Consider the following 15943-nt stretch of genomic DNA (forward strand, 5'->3'; position numbering starts at 1 on the left):
GGTTTCAATTGACACCTGAAGAAATGTATTTGCATTTTCCCTGGATTTAACCATTTTGTCTTTCCTAATCAACTTTTTTTTTTTAGATTTCAAGTTATTTAGGTTTACTTCAAAAAAGAACAGAAAATAAGTAAGAATGATCATTTAATGCAGTCCTGGTTTGAAAATATATGGTTATTTTTGAAGTAGTTGAGAATTACAAAAGAGTTTGGGATGAAGACTGTAAATATATGAGCAGGTTCTTTTTAAAGGGACAAACTCCACCTGCTATGCATGATTTTGATAGCATACATTTATGCACACAGCAGTACATACATATTTGAAGCAACTTTTCTGAAACAATGGCTCAGTTTGTGTTCAAAATACTTACTGACTCACAAACTATTTTACGGAGGCTTCATTAGATATTAATGACGCAAACCGCTTGTTTTATTTCTTCTTTCACATTACCGAATTATCATTTCACAATAAAAGCCCCATTAAAACGCTACAACACTTCTTCAAAGGGAACTCACTTTCAGAGTTCATCACTTACAGAAGGGACACAGTAAAAGGGCTTACAGTAGCTTACCTGAGTGTAACAAAGTAGTTATTTATGTTTCCAATCACTCAAACTTGTGGAGCCTCCGGGGGGTCACAGCAAAAATATTTTGAGGACTACTTTGGTGTTCAAAATCAGAATCAGTTTTATTGACGAGGTGTGCTCACGCTAAGGAATTTGACGTAGATAGACTGTGCTCTCTATGTAAAAAGGTAAAACATTAAATATCACACAATACACAAAACAAAAACTAATGTGTACAATCTTAAATGAGGTATATCCATTCCACCTAGCATCTACTGAACCTGTATGGATCAGCTCATTGAATAGTACTTTGAACTTGGCATTAATTAAACTGATAAGTATATTGCTCATTAAGAATGGTTATGTAATTAGGAAAAGTTAACTCATACAGATTCATAGATCCAGAGGTGCCCCCAAAAGGAATAAGAATGATAATCTGCAGAAATTAAAAAGGAATTTAAAAAAAGAGAGAGACAGAGTCAAGGTAAAGAGAAAATGTTTTTAATTTGAAAATGTTTTCAATTAATCAAAATTTGCAAAGTAAAAAAGCACTGCCCTAACATGGAATTGCAAGTTTTGAGAACAATTTAGTAATCTGATGTCAGGACCGGCAATGTATTTATTTACATGATAATATACTACAAAAATAGCACATAACAACAACTGTCAAAACCACTGCTCGCCCTCTCTTCATCGAGCATCAAAGACGACCACTGAAAATAGAAAGTCAAGGAAAATGTGCAGATATATACAATAAATTCTCAAATCATACATATTATCCACCAAAAAAAAACAATTTCTATCACAAAATGTGTGAAATTAGCAATATTAGGACTAATATATAATATCAAGTGGTTAATGTTAGTTCTCCATGCTTCTGAAAGTTCTCATAACATTGGTAATGTTTGTAAATACTTAAGTAAGGTCTTCATAAATAATTAGGCATACATATGAGACAAACCACTATCCAATATTAATGTACCATAACATGCTAAAGAATACTGGTCACGTTTCATGCAGTTCCCCATGAATCTACTACCACACAGAAATAAAACTTTGAAGGATACATCTCTTTGTTCTCTTCTTGTACATGATTCTGTAACCGCACTCTCTGCATCGGATTGGATCACGGGCTTTAATTTCATTTTCGGTGTGACACTCTGAAGGTAAAAATAGAGAGAAAATTACAGAAAAAGACAGATAACAACATAACAATGTATTTTTGGTCCATCTTTCCGACGTTTCATTGGTTGCTCGTAGTACTTAAACCCCAAACAAGAGGATAGTTATGCTCAGGCGCGTCTCACCCGTGGGTGTTGTGACACCCACACTTTCACTGAAAGGTATTTTCATCCCCCACACTTTTTACCAGTGGAGTCACTGATGAAAACCTATTGGTCAATTAAGATTCATTAAGTGACAATTAAGCCAATCATATATATGAAGACCGGAAATAAAGAGACTGAGGCATAAGGCAATAAGAAAAGCAAAATAAAAGCATCACAAAGAGCAGTTTTGAATCTGGTTTTTAGAGCTAACTGGGTTATTTCACAATGGATGTTCATAAAGTTAGTGTCTAATTATCTTTTGTAACTTTGTCTTGTTGTCTGATGTGTCAGCTAACATTAGTTATTGGACATTAAATGAATCAGAATGTGTGGTGTGTTACACATTTAGGGTGTTAATATACAAGCATTAGAACACCCGCACTTTTAAAATCGCTGCTCCAGCCCTGGTTATGGTGGTACCACAGATAATAAGAGACATGAATGGACAGCAGTAAGATGAAGAATGGCACTTTGTTAGCATTAGTAACAGCTGAAGAAGCATGTATTATAAACACAAGCAAACACTCAAATGTACCGCCACATATGTAGATCATGGGTTGCTGTTTCGGTGGCTGGGTTTCTTTCTGTGGATCCATTTTTGTTTCTGTAAAAGTCAAGAGAAGCACAGAAGGCTCAGTGTGTTTTAAATGTACAGCATGCTAACGATGCTGACACAGAAACAACATGGCGGTAACGACAAAATGACGCTAACTCGTCACAACCAGCGTCAGTAGTGAGCCACAAACATCATTAATAATTCTGAACATACAGAATGATTGATATAAATTATATATACAAAAGGGAAAGATTTTAAATGAAGAAAAATTCATCGTTTGCTCAAACCTCCTGTTAGCTATTTACGTCTCACACGCTTCCTCCGCACATGCGCACGAGTAGATTAATAAAACGTGTTGACCTCCAGTCCAGCAGGGGTCGCAGTGTAAAACTCAACAACACAAACTATCTATCATTAAATCCATCATTAAATCCATCATTAACCGAACACTCAGCTCGTAAGAAGAGATTTCAGAAGTATTTTGGAGAGTGGGGCGAGAGGGAGAGGCCGAAGATGCTTGTTTAAATATCTCTTGAGAACAGGTTTATTGAGGAGGATTTAGGAATGTGAGTAAAAAATAAATCCAGAAATTGAAATTAAATTAAATTGAAATTAAATTAAATTGTAATTAAAAACAGAAATTGAGGAGGATTTAGGAAGTGAGTAATGATTCAATCCAGCAGATGGCAGTAATGCAACTTTTTGGATGCCAGCTGCCAATAAATTCCAAAGAAGAAGAAGAAGAAGACGACTCAGCTGGCCCTCCGCTAGTTTTTGACAACAACGAGTCTGTCGACAATGTTCAGATCTTGACTGTCGGACATAAAACTGCCCTAACTTTCTATCAGCCCGTTTTCTTTGTGGTTTTGAAGGTTTACACAATGGAGCCGTCTGCGCCCAAAAGGTTAGTTTTCATTTGATTGAATCAAAACGCGATTCATAGTAATTAACTAGCTAGCTCAAATGCTAACGTCGGCTGAAGCTAATTTGTTTAGCTGGTTTTCTGTCAAACTTTCCACTCGAGTCAAGCACCATTATCACAAGCCAAGCTTTTAATAAATCTCCACGCTGTTTATTGTTAAGTAACTTAAATGACTTGCTTCGTTAGTGCCTTTAGGGATCTGCGCTGTTATTTGGACATTAGTCTCAAACATCAGTGTAATAACACGAGTATAATCTACAACCTCATAATTGTTCACTCATGTTTCTGGTATACATATTTACTACGGTTGTATTGCAACCTAAACCAGTTTCAGGTATGTATTTTTGTTTTCCAATCAGTCTATAACTTACTCCTCGTCTGTTTTCAAGATATATTTCAATTCAATCCTCCATCAGATTCAGAGGACTTCATTGTTGGAACAATTTACACAATCATATTAGAAACAGTACCAGCCTCAACTTATTTAAAAAACAAACCATTTATTTCCTACTTGGCCAATTAAGCAATGCGCCATCATAATCTTTCTCTGCCATAAGAGCTTATTTTCTTTAATTTGTCTCTTTCTTGTTTTTCTTTCTTTTACACCTTATTGAGTGTGAGCCCCTCTGGGTTTATTTAACTCCTCCAGCACATTTCTTTCAAAATGTATAGTTTGTTAATTAACTAATCATTATTTTCTGTCTGTTTTTCCATTGCTCTATTATGTTTATGTTTCTTTTTTTTGTGTGCAATAAATAAAATAAAAATAAACTTAACGCAATAGGAGCAGCTATGCTGTTTGTTAACATGATAGTTTTCTAAAGTTATTTATCGAATTTGAACTGATTAATTATATAATTATAATTTTACAAAACAGAATGTTATTTCAATACTTTTTTTAATAGCATGTAGAACATTTTAGAATCAGCTAGTTCATAGTTTTATATGTTGAATTTGCATTTATACTATGATGATACTATGATTACATTATTTCAAAGTTTGTATTAACTGTTGTGCATAACCTTATGCTTGGTGCCTTAAGCCAATCTAAATTGTATTCAAAGGCTCGTACTGCATTTTGTTTATGATTTGATTAAATATATATAATCATAAAAGGTTGGGTTTTTTTTCACAGCAAGCTGAAAAAGCTGAGTGAGGATAGTTTGACCAAACAGCCAGAGGAAGTGTTCGATGTTCTAGAGAAACTTGGTGAAGGGTAAGATGTTTTTGACACTTCCTGAAAAGTATGAACTTTTTAAGAACCTGTTAAAATACAATTTATCTAATTCACTCTGGACAGATTTTGACATTGTGTGTGTGTGTGTGTGTGTGTGTGTGTGTGTGTGTGTGTGTGTGTGTGTGTGTGTGTTTAGTTCTTACGGCAGTGTGTTCAAAGCCATCCATAAGGAGTCGGGTCAGGTGGTGGCCATAAAGCAGGTGCCTGTGGAGTCTGACTTGCAGGAGATCATCAAGGAGATTTCCATCATGCAGCAGTGTGACAGGTTAGAAGAGAACAACCCTCCATTTTATTTAGTTATAAAACATTGTCTAAAATCCTGTTTTCCCCATTCAAATCACTTTACTGACCATCAGCGGTTGCAGCCTGATGTGTCGATCAACAACAGTTCTCTCACTTCTGCTGTTTGCAGTTTGAAACAAAACTTTTCTCTTCTCCTCTGAAAACTCTGTTCTGCTTTTCATGGCAGCCCGTACGTAGTGAAGTACTATGGCAGCTACTTTAAGAACACAGACCTGTGGATTGTCATGGAGTACTGTGGAGCCGGCTCTGTCTCTGACATCATCAGACTGCGCAACAAGACGGTGGGTGTTTCCAGACAAATGTGGCTGCGTTGCCCTTATGATCCTCAAATGTTCAAGAGTTTATATTTCTAGGATGTGTTTTAGTCAAAGATTATCGTATGTTTTTTTTATGTCTGTAAAGTAAATTGCAAAACTTGCGTTTACTGCTTTGATTCTGCTATTGTATGGTATGCATATATACCAAACTTTTCCAACTCTCTATTTTCTAATAGTAATGAACAGTTTAAGCTGAAAACAGATTGCAGAGTATGTCCTCAGTCCTATGTATAGTGGCATAATAATACTGTTATATTGTGTCTGTGACTTAACTGGCAGAACTACTGACTGAAATTCAGAAAATACATGAAGTCATAACTGCGTCACTCAGTTTGACTTCCTACTTTTCTCTTGGATGTTATTTCATCTCCTTGTTTTTGTTTCTTCCTTCTCACATCAGTTGACAGAGGATGAGATTGCTACGATCCTCAAGTCGACGCTTAAGGGTCTAGAATACCTTCACTTCATGAGGAAGATCCATCGGGACATCAAGGCAGGAAACATCCTCCTAAACACAGAGGGTCACGCTAAACTGGCAGACTTTGGAGTTGCTGGACAACTAACGGTAACATTTGAGGTTTTTTTGTGTTTGTGTGACTGTCACACTACTTGGGATGTATAATCATTTTATGAATCAATCTATCATTCTGAAAACCTCATTGTTCATTAAAGTTGAGAAGAATCAGACTCAGCTTTATTGACCATGTATGCTTAAACACACACAAGGAATTTGTCTTTGGTAACTGTGCTCTCAATGTTAAAAAAAGAATAACATTAAATATAAGCAATAAAAAGACTTGTATGTACAAAGTTCATAAAATGATACCAGAATTGTTTTTCTCTGTAGGACACAATGGCAAAGAGAAACACTGTGATCGGTACTCCGTTCTGGATGGCCCCAGAGGTGATCCAGGAGATCGGCTACAATTGTGTGGCCGACATCTGGTCTCTGGGCATCACGTCCATAGAGATGGCTGAGGGCAAACCTCCCTACGCTGACATCCACCCCATGAGGGTGAGTGTAAATGCTGTTTGTTGAAGAAGTGGGAGCTTATAACTACCAAGGAACAGCTGAGTTGATGTCCCCACCCTTCTCCTGCAGGCTATCTTCATGATCCCAACCAACCCTCCTCCAACATTCAGGAAGCCGGAGCTTTGGTCAGATGAGTTCACAGACTTTGTGAAGAAGTGTCTGGTCAAAAATCCAGAGCAGAGAGCGACTGCAACACAGCTTCTACAGGTTGGACGAAGAACCCTCACACTAACAGATATAATCATTTTACAACAGAACATAAGTGCCTCTTATAGACTCTGCTTCAGGAAAACTTTTATTAAGTACATGCAAACATTCACACATTTTTTGTTTTTTTTGTATTGTCATTGTGTAAGAAAGCTCCAAAAGCCTTTTTAACCTCCCCTGCTCTTGTGAATGTCCAGCACCCGTTCATCAGCCAGGCCAAGCCGGTCACAATCCTGAGAGACCTGATCACTGAGTCCATGGAGATGAAAGCCAAGAGGCAGCAGGAGCAGCAGAGAGAGCTGGAGGAGGAGGACGACAACTCTGTAATCATCCTGTCATGACAACAACAACAACAACAATCCGTATGGAATACGTTTAGATGATATGATCAACTGTCTTTGTTTTTGTCCAGGAGGAGGAGACGGAGGTGGACTCTCACACGATGGTGAAGTCTGGTTCGGAGGGTGCAGGGACCATGCGGGCCACCAGCACTATGAGTGACGGAGCGCAGACCATGATCGAACACGGCAGCACCATGCTGGAGTCAGACCTCGGCACCATGGTTATCAACAGCGACGATGATGAAGAGGAGGAGGAAGACCAGGGATCTATGAGGAGTGAGCAAACACATTGACCTCTTCATATTGGAATGTGATGGAAGTACTGGAGTTGGTGTTTCTAGGGCTCTACCCGGAATATTGTCAGTGGGAGTAGACTTCGCTGATCAATATAAAGCTTCAGCAATTTTTTTTTCCCAGTTCAGCAACACACCCAATTAATTTATGCGTCTTAGCCCCAATGATGAGTTTAAAAAAAAACAACCTGCAGAGATTTCTGACAAAATACTAGTCGTCTTTTCCACTGACGATGTATTCATACCCCACTCTCTTCCTCCTCCTCTTCCTCCTCAGGGCATGCCACCCCCCAGCAGCCGATCCGTCCATCCTTCATGGACTATTTTGACAAGCAGGACTCCAACAAGGCCGCCCAGCAGCAGGAGAACTACAACCACAACCAGCCCCAGGAGCAGCCCGGCTACCACATCCAGTCTAAGAACGTCTTCCCTGACAACTGGAAGGTGCCTCAGGACGGAGACTTTGACTTTGTGAGTAACATCTGCCAGCTTTAGTGGCTAGAAATAGAAAAACAGAAGCAGCACCGAAAATATCCTTTACACAGAACCAAATATGAGTCATCCCCTTTTTCCATTGTTATTTGTGTGTGTTTCCTTCCTCAGCTCAAGAACCTGGACTTTGAGGAGCTGCAGATGCGATTGACCGCCTTGGATCCCATGATGGAGCGGGAGATCGAGGAGCTCAGGCAGCGCTACACCGCCAAGAGGCAGCCCATCCTGGACGCCATGGATGCAAAGAAGAGAAGACAACAGAACTTCTGAATCTCCCAAAAATCACTACCATCACATAACTTGTGCCCCATTGACTCAGAGGAGTGAAGATGACCTCATTGTTTCTTTTGGAAGCCCACTGCTGTTCTCACCGACTGCCAACTGGCCTACACATGAAGTTACAGGCTCCTTTTTATTCACATTTCGGCTCTGGGAATCTACAACTCATCTGCCTTGTTTCTGCAGCATGTCTGGATGCTGTTCGTCCATTTAAGATCTTGAATGACGCTCAAGATTGCAGCCAATGTAAAAACTTAGGCTCTATTGTCACTAAGTGGAATTCCCCCCATGTTCAAATCAAATGACATTTCTTGCACATAAACCTTCAGGGAATCCCCATCAGCACATAAAGAAGCCTGTCGTCTGGCAGCGAGCAGCAGTTTAATCAGCAGGTCAATGACGTGTGGTCTTTCTTCCTCAGACTTTGTGTAAATATAATTTAGAGCCTAGTTTAAAAACAACATCAACAAGAAGCTGTGGAGGCTTGTCCATGACCAAAGACAATCAAAATGATGTTGATTAAGATGATAATGCCTTAAAATATTTGAAACCTGGTTTTCAATGTAATATAAAAAGCAATGTAATATTACAACCAAGTGGGCACATGGTTGAATGCCATTTCCTTACTTTGGTGATGAGGGAGGAAAATGGAGAGAGAAGACGTAGGTGACAGGATTGTGCATGTTTTCAGTCTTTGGTGGATCAGAATATCCTGAATTAATTTCCATTAGTTTTTTTTGTTCTATTGAAGTAGAGATTCTGGGCTTCTTTGAACACTGTTAAAGAGCCCAGGATGTTCAGAAGCCTGTTGTCTTCATCCTATGTAGTGCCTCATTTATTCACTTTGTCCTGTTTCTGTCACTCCAAACATACCAACACTCTTCAAGAACTGAAAATCAGAGCTTTAACTAAACTTAATGATCAATTGTACTGACAGGGTTAGACCTTAACTCATTCCTAGGCTTAAAAGAAATGTATTTCCATTCAAGCAAAAAGCATTCCAACATACTGTACGACTTGTTCTGTTTGTCTCTAGAGTCTTTTAAAAAAACCTAATCATTTTGTTTTTTTGTAAGAAAATCCAATTATGATTGTCTCACTTGAGGTTACAAAGTGTCTGTTTACATATTTTACAACAAACATGAAGTCATCCTTTATCTAAAGCAGTGAAGAAAACAACAACCAAGAAGACCAAACAACAGGGCCAGTCATTGAAATGGTTTTATACATTGAAAAAACAACAACAATAACAACCTCTGGTTCAGATGAAAGGCACAGTTGAGTGATACTCCATGATAACATGCCTTTAGTCTCACATCTACAGTTTGAATTTGGAAAGTTTCCTCATAATTCCATTCATTTTTAAGCAAACTTCCCTGTAATCTACATTGATATTTTCCTACAAATGCATTAGGATGGCCTTTTTATTCTCAAAGGTGTGACATTATTAATGAAGGATTTACGCTGTACTCTCATCTTGCTCTCAAACTGATTCCAACAACATTTTTTAAAATGTTTTTGGTCCATGTTTAACCTAAATGTATACACATATATATATATGTATGTATATGTATATGTGTGTATTGGCTATTATCAGATCCTCAGCTCTCAAATAATAATGTCAGTATTGTCTTCACATGTCTGATGTCAGTCTGCCTTTTATTTAATTTATTAACAATTATTAATGTTTAATTGACACCTCTGACTGAAGAGGTCAGACATATCTCATCATGAAGGAAACAGTCTGATCTGCTGTTGTCATAGTTACATTTGGACATATTGATTATACACATGTATCAAAAATGAGCCAATGAATGAATTGTAATGTCGTTACATACTTAACGTCCAATATGTCCACAGGTTGCTGTTACACGTGAATGTTAATATGCAATCTTGGTTCTGTAGGTCAGCCCTTACCTTCTGCATATTAATCTATCTTTGAAAAAACGATGTAATGCTGGGAATAAGACTTGTTACACTGTCACACCTGATTGACAAAACGGGCAAACTGAGCCAATGTTTTAACCATCTGGATCCAGATCATTACTACAATCAGCACCCTGTCAGCCTATCAATGATCAGGGCTGTGTTGTTTTTGTTTGTTCGATTATTATCCTTTTATCTTTAACTTCACAGAAATCATTCACTTTTTTCATAAATTAAATCTTAAGGTCATAACTCACAAGCATTTACACTATTTATTAATTGTATTTTTGTTTACCTTTTTTCCACAATGCTGGTTTAAATATAATAGCTGGATTGGCTGTTTATATTTTCGCCACCTTTGTCAAATACAATGTCTTTAATTCTGTGTGCTTTAGACTATGCATGTTTATAATTCTGTTTGCTATTTAGAGGAATGCAATGATTGTGCAAACTGCACAGATAAAGAGTACTGTTGATAGCGAAGCTGCGTTTCAGATTGAACAAAAAACGATTTGCTCTGTACAAAAAGTTAGCCCCATTTGCCATAATATGTATAGATAACATCAATCAGTCTTTGACTATAGCTTTATGATTTTGTTGTCATTTATTTCACGTTCATTTCTCTGCTTTATAACGACTTGAGGGTGTAGAGTGGAATGTAAGCATTTATGTTTGAACCACTTAATTTATTATATTTTGTTTGTACTACTTTCTATAACGTTTTGAAAAAATGCAATACATAATAAAAGTTACTTATAGTTAACCTTAACTGCCGTGAAATATTTTTTTATCTTATCTCCGACCTCATAAAAGGAGACTTGAACCTCTGACTTGGACTCCAGTGCTGAAGAAAGCTCATGAATGACCACCTGTTTTACCGTAATACTCTGTGTAGTGGCGCACTGATGTTCGCTTTCTGTCCTATTTTCCGTCAACTTCCTTCAAAAATGCGGTGTTGTCTTGTGTAGAGAAATTACGGTACACTTTACGGCAGCAACTGTTTTTCTTTCCAGAAGCTGTTGCAAACACGTTTCTTGCATTTGAGCCACTCTGCGTTCAAGAACAAGGGAGAGAGAAAAATATCAGGTTCATCATGTCTGCGCTCATCAGAAGAATCATCAACACTACATCCGCCCCGGCTGCCATCGGCCCTTACAGGTGAGAAAACAGACAACAATATGTACACTTCACTGTTTACAGTGACACGTGTGTTGCATTAACTTGTACCTACATAGAAAGTTTGTGTAATCACAGTAATCATGAGGACAGTCCAGTAGGCTATATGACAAGGGGGCGGGACTTACGTGTTCAGTGAACTCACCTGTTTGACTTGACCCCATAAAGTAGTGCCAAAGTTTAAACTTTAGCAGAGCAGAAGGAGCAGCTGCAGAGTAGAACAACTCTCAAACAGACTTGAAATGGCAGCTATTGGTCGAAAATTTCCCTACACACCAAAAGCCCCCGTCAGACAGGGAATATACAGGTAAGGTTTTAAATTCAGTGAAATAATGCACCTCGACGTCAAATGTAGACTACTTTAATCTTAATAAAATGCCACTTTTTGTTGTTAAATTTTAAAACAAGTTCCCAGAAATCATTTGAAACCTGTCACATCTTGTAAATCTTATGTTTTCTTTTATTGCTTCTTTTTAGATTCTGCTCACTTTGCACAGTTTTAGGGTTATGTTATGTTGAGGGGTGTCTCTGTCATGACCAATCGGCTGTCAGTGGGCGGAGCAACTTCACACAATGAATGAATGGCCTTCAATCCACTTCAACAAGCTCTCTAGAGCTTTGCAGGAATGCAATTGTTTTGCCATTCGGGCCCTGGTGGTAGATTAAGGCAACATTATCTTACACTTATAATAATATATGATATGATAAATAACCACAAATAATGCTCAGCACAGAAGTCAAGGTCTATTATTTTATTTTCAAATGCATAAAAAGTTTGTGTGAGTCCTTGGCTAGAAAAGTAGACAAAATAAGTTAAGAATAGATCATGATGAAAACAGAATATTGGCCTGAAAAAGGAAATATCAGCAGGTTTGTGCAGCTGCTTGTGGTTTGATGTTTAAAGTGTTCAGGTGTATGTAATGAGGTTATTTTTTTCTGAATGCATGTGCGTTTCATTCTTAGCCAGTCGGTGGTTGTGGACAGAACAATGTACATCTCGGGTCAGCTGGGGATGGACGTGGCCTCTGGTCAGCTGGTAGATGGAGGAGTGCAGGCCCAGGCCAAACAGGTGAGACTCACAGGGGATGATGATGATGATGATGATGGACAATGAGTGTTACATCTGCAAGTTATTTTGTATTGACTTTAGAGGGCTGTTAGTCTGAAGCACAGCCCCCATAGTTGACCTTTATCACAAGTGTTTTTCATTTAAGATCAACAAGAAACCAAGTTTTCTCTAACAAGGATCCTTCAATGGATCAGTTTTAACTGAAGCAGCTCAACTGGTTCACTTAGAATTGAAGCTGAAAACATTAATTTAGTCTGTTTTGTTTGAATGACAATTGAAGTAAAAGTCACCTTTTTGTGATGTGATGCTTTTTGTGGCTTAAACTAGATTTCACAGAAGATGCATTAAAATAATTTCCCACTGTGTGTCTCTCTCTCTCTCTCTTCCCTCAGGCTCTCGTCAATATGGGCGAGATCCTCAAAGCGGCCAACTGCAACTACACCAACGGTGAGATCTCAGAACTACCAAACGTTTCATGACTTCGCTGTTGCTCCTTTTTGTTTCCGAGAATAAACTCTAAACTCTTTGATTTCAGTGGTGAAGACGACGGTGCTACTTGCTGATATCAACGACTTTAACAGCGTTAATGAGGTCTACAAAACATGTAAGATGAACCTTTGTTATCATTGTTATTGGGTTTTTTTCAAAGCTCAAAAATAACTGACATCCAATTTTTTTGGTTCTTGTCTTACAATTGAAAATGGTGTACTTTTTGTTCCTCTTGATATTCTTCTGGATGTATGAAAGCAGCCACAGGGGGGCGTCCTTTCACTAAAATAGTTCAGTCATCAATACAACTGACTTGCTTCACTACCATAAATAAATACTGTTGGATTGAAAGTTGGTATTATCTTCATGCTTTAGTGACTTCAAGTGAGGCACTGAATGTTTGGAAACGTCAACAGTAAGGATTGGAGGCTGATAATCAATCAATCAATCTTTATTTGTTTAGCGCCAATTCAAAACAATGTATGGGCCATTGAGGGGACTCTAACTGTAAACAATCAAGAATTTAATTTATCTTGAAATAGCCTAGTGGCTACTGTGAGTGCCCAGTGTATGGAGGCCATGGACCTGCTGGCGGGCGGCCCGGGTTTGAATCCGACCTGTGGCTCTTTTCCCGCATGTCATTCCCCACTCTCTCTCCCAGATTCCTGACTCTATCCACTGTCCTGTCTCTGAATAAAGGGTTAAAAAAAAGCCCCACAATAATCTTATAAAATAAGAATACAAATAATAATTATCTGTCTCATTAATACCTTTTGAGGTGAAAGACAAGTTATTATACTTGAAGTTAAAAAAAACTCTGTATTCAGTTTGCTGAGTAGCAATTCTATTTTCTCGTTTTGGTTGTTAGTGATGAATCACTATTTGTATATTTTTTTAAAAGAAGCAAAATACTATTACAAAACATGTAATGTCTATTTAGTAATGCTAAAGCATATTATAACCAGTTTCTATTTCATGACTATATTTACAAACAAAAAAAAAAATCCTATAATATCACAATTAAACTCTGTGAAATGTTATTCCCGTTGGCACACTCGAGGATCTGTACATGTGTTCTCATGAGGGGATGCAGTGCCTCATGTTTCACTGACGTCCCTCACAAAACGACTGCTGACAGGTGTATCAGTCACCTGACAGACAGTCTCACTCAGCTCGTCCTCTGCCGTATGAATGTCGCCCATTCTGACTGGGCTTTTCCCCCGTGGATCACAACAGACAGGTGTAATAGAGCTGCAGTGTCCCGTGAGTTGTAAACAGACACCGCTGTGCAGGCGAACAGATGTAACCCAACTCTCCCATCAGGCTTTGCTGTGCCCCCCCCCACCCCCATCCTCCTCCACCCCCCAAACTCCCGTTTTCCTCCTGACTGTACTCAACCCTGAAACTCAAACAGGACCCTGACCCTGTAGAGATGATGTGTGTGCTCTGTGAATTTAGAAATCCTGGCTGCTGCTACAATTAAAACCTAAAAACTGTACGATTTATAATTTGTAGAAACATTAAAAGACCAATTTACACTGTACTGTAAACTTATAATTACATATTAATAAATATGTCAACAGAGGTTGGTTACACAAGTAGTTTTCACACTTGACAGAGCCAATATTGGACACCTTAGCAGTATATTATTAAATAAACATTTGTATCATTCTTAGTATCATAGGGATATAAATCATTTAGAAATAGTGGTTTTAAAGTGCTTACAAAAACTAAACATGGGAAAAAAATTCCAGTGTTTTTCAAATTTCTAATTAGGCACAGTATTATTGTTATATTCAACTATTTTCTTTATTCATGTTAATAAGCTTATTAGTTATTGGGCTTTGTAAGTAATCAGCGATTATTAAGGACTACTGTTGTAAAAAACTAAGCCAAAAAAACTAATAAGCCTTTCAGCTTGTTTTTTTTCTTAAGTCACATAAAAACATGTTCAACACCAGACCTTAGACAGGTAATGTGAGGACCATGGCTTTGATTTGTTCATGAGGAAAGGAAAGCTTATTCGATATCTATTTGGTGATATGAAAGTGCTGACTGTCTACTCACTTCCTGTATTTCTTTGCTGAAATTAAAATGAGTGTAAAAACTATCAGGAACATTTGCAAACTGCATATCCGAGTCAAATTTAAAGTGAGATTGTTGCTGTTTCTCAAATGTCTGAGGCCTTGTAGCCATCTTGTTTTCTAATGTGGGTTAATTATTCTGGTTTGATTTTAAAATGTCTGTTTTCACCTCTGAGGTGGCTATCAGCAGCTCAGAGGTTCCTCCATGTTTTAAAACAAGTTTCTTATTTCGAATACTAGATTTTACAGATTAAGTGACCCAAATATTTTTTTTAATCTGGCAACACATTTTGGTTTTATTCAGTAATATTTATATTTAGACATAAATTGGTAATTTGCTGGGCAGCAAATTTAAGTTACACTTCAAAAAAGAAGCACGTATGAGATTTTAAAGAAAGATGTAGTTAAACCTGATGACTTCTAAAATACACTTTATTTTCATTGTCAGTATAACTTGAATGTTGTCCTTTCAGTTTTCACCAGTAACTTCCCTGCCAGAGCTGCTTACCAAGTTGCTGCTCTCCCCAGAGTGAGTATGAACCACATGTTTACATCACCACAGAACTACAGTGTAGAGGGTGTTGACTTTCCATGGCAGCTAGCTGCATGCTCATGCATCTTTCTTCATCTACAGTATATATAAGAGGGGCAGAATAATACTGAAGAATGTTGTAGTAATGTTGAGAGAAAACAAAGTGTTGAAGCAGTGCTAACTAAAGAGTAGGATTTCACAAGTATCTTTTGTAGCAGCATTTATTGAGTTGTTTTAACTGTTGGATGGGCTGCCATAGTTATAGTTAAACATTTATAAATCATTGTGTGAGCATGTTGGCATATAGCTAAAAGCTAACTACACGTTAGCACAATCTTTCAAGTTTGGCAATTTTGCAATCTTAAGTATTTATTACCCAAATATCCTATTTTCCTGTGTTCTCATTGTCCTCTGCTTTTTCTCCTCAGGGTGGACTGGTGGAAATTGAGGCAGTCGCTGTTCTCGGTCCGCTCTCAGACTCCTGACTAGCCGGTCGTGTCACAAACAAATTGTAGTCTCATAACCCTCAAGTGACCTTTAGCATACATTAGTTCCTCCACTTGGTTACTTCATACCTGACATACTTTCATGAAACACAACATAATAACTAAATAAAGATTTCATCTCTACAACCAATAAAACATTCCCTGCTGCCAAACTCGGCTACTCTTTGTGCTGTGTTTGGTTTGGTATCTCGATTTCTGTTTCATGCAGCTCTGAATAATAATAATAAAAAGGAAGTAGTAAAACCACGGACTCCATAATTATTCACCCTCAATTGTCTCATCCCATGT

The 15943-nt window shown here is 37.8% G+C and overlaps 3 protein-coding genes across 5 annotated transcripts; 2 read left to right on the plus strand and 1 right to left on the minus strand.

The window, feature by feature from the left end:
- Positions 1–1044: 1044 nt before the first annotated feature.
- Positions 1045–2867, minus strand: polr2k (RNA polymerase II, I and III subunit K). 2 transcript variants are annotated; one of them, XM_020634728.3, is made up of 4 exons: positions 2737–2867; positions 2429–2497; positions 1633–1725; positions 1045–1278 (listed from the first exon to the last, which is right to left on the minus strand). In XM_020634728.3, exons 2-4 carry the CDS (start codon positions 2487–2489, stop codon positions 1256–1258), a joined length of 177 nt encoding a protein of 58 aa, XP_020490384.1. In that variant the 5' UTR covers positions 2490–2497; positions 2737–2867; the 3' UTR covers positions 1045–1255. The 2 variants fall into 2 exon arrangements, with proteins under 2 accessions (XP_020490384.1, XP_065803879.1); XM_065947807.1 differs by lacking the exon at positions 2737–2867 and having other exon boundaries at positions 2429–2725.
- Positions 2868–3126: 259 nt separating this feature from the next.
- Positions 3127–10568, plus strand: stk3 (serine/threonine kinase 3 (STE20 homolog, yeast)). Its single transcript, XM_020634708.3, has 11 exons — positions 3127–3353; positions 4507–4587; positions 4745–4873; positions 5078–5192; positions 5629–5793; positions 6076–6243; positions 6331–6468; positions 6666–6791; positions 6881–7085; positions 7380–7573; positions 7706–10568. The coding sequence occupies exons 1-11, from the start codon at positions 3133–3135 to the stop codon at positions 7862–7864; spliced, it is 1701 nt and encodes a 566-aa protein (XP_020490364.2). The 5' UTR covers positions 3127–3132; the 3' UTR covers positions 7865–10568.
- Positions 10569–10794: 226 nt separating this feature from the next.
- rida (reactive intermediate imine deaminase A homolog) lies at positions 10795–15898 on the plus strand. 2 transcript variants are annotated; one of them, XM_020634701.3, is made up of 6 exons: positions 10795–10957; positions 11939–12044; positions 12437–12491; positions 12580–12648; positions 15091–15146; positions 15578–15898. In XM_020634701.3, exons 1-6 carry the CDS (start codon positions 10893–10895, stop codon positions 15632–15634), a joined length of 408 nt encoding a protein of 135 aa, XP_020490357.1. In that variant the 5' UTR covers positions 10795–10892; the 3' UTR covers positions 15635–15898. The 2 variants fall into 2 exon arrangements, with proteins under 2 accessions (XP_020490357.1, XP_020490358.1); XM_020634702.3 differs by lacking the exon at positions 10795–10957 and adding an exon at positions 11125–11282.
- Positions 15899–15943: the final 45 nt, after the last annotated feature.

The sequence above is a fragment of the Labrus bergylta genome, chromosome 19, assembly GCF_963930695.1.
Source record: "Labrus bergylta chromosome 19, fLabBer1.1, whole genome shotgun sequence".
In the NCBI taxonomy this organism is placed as follows: domain Eukaryota; kingdom Metazoa; phylum Chordata; class Actinopteri; order Labriformes; family Labridae; genus Labrus; species Labrus bergylta.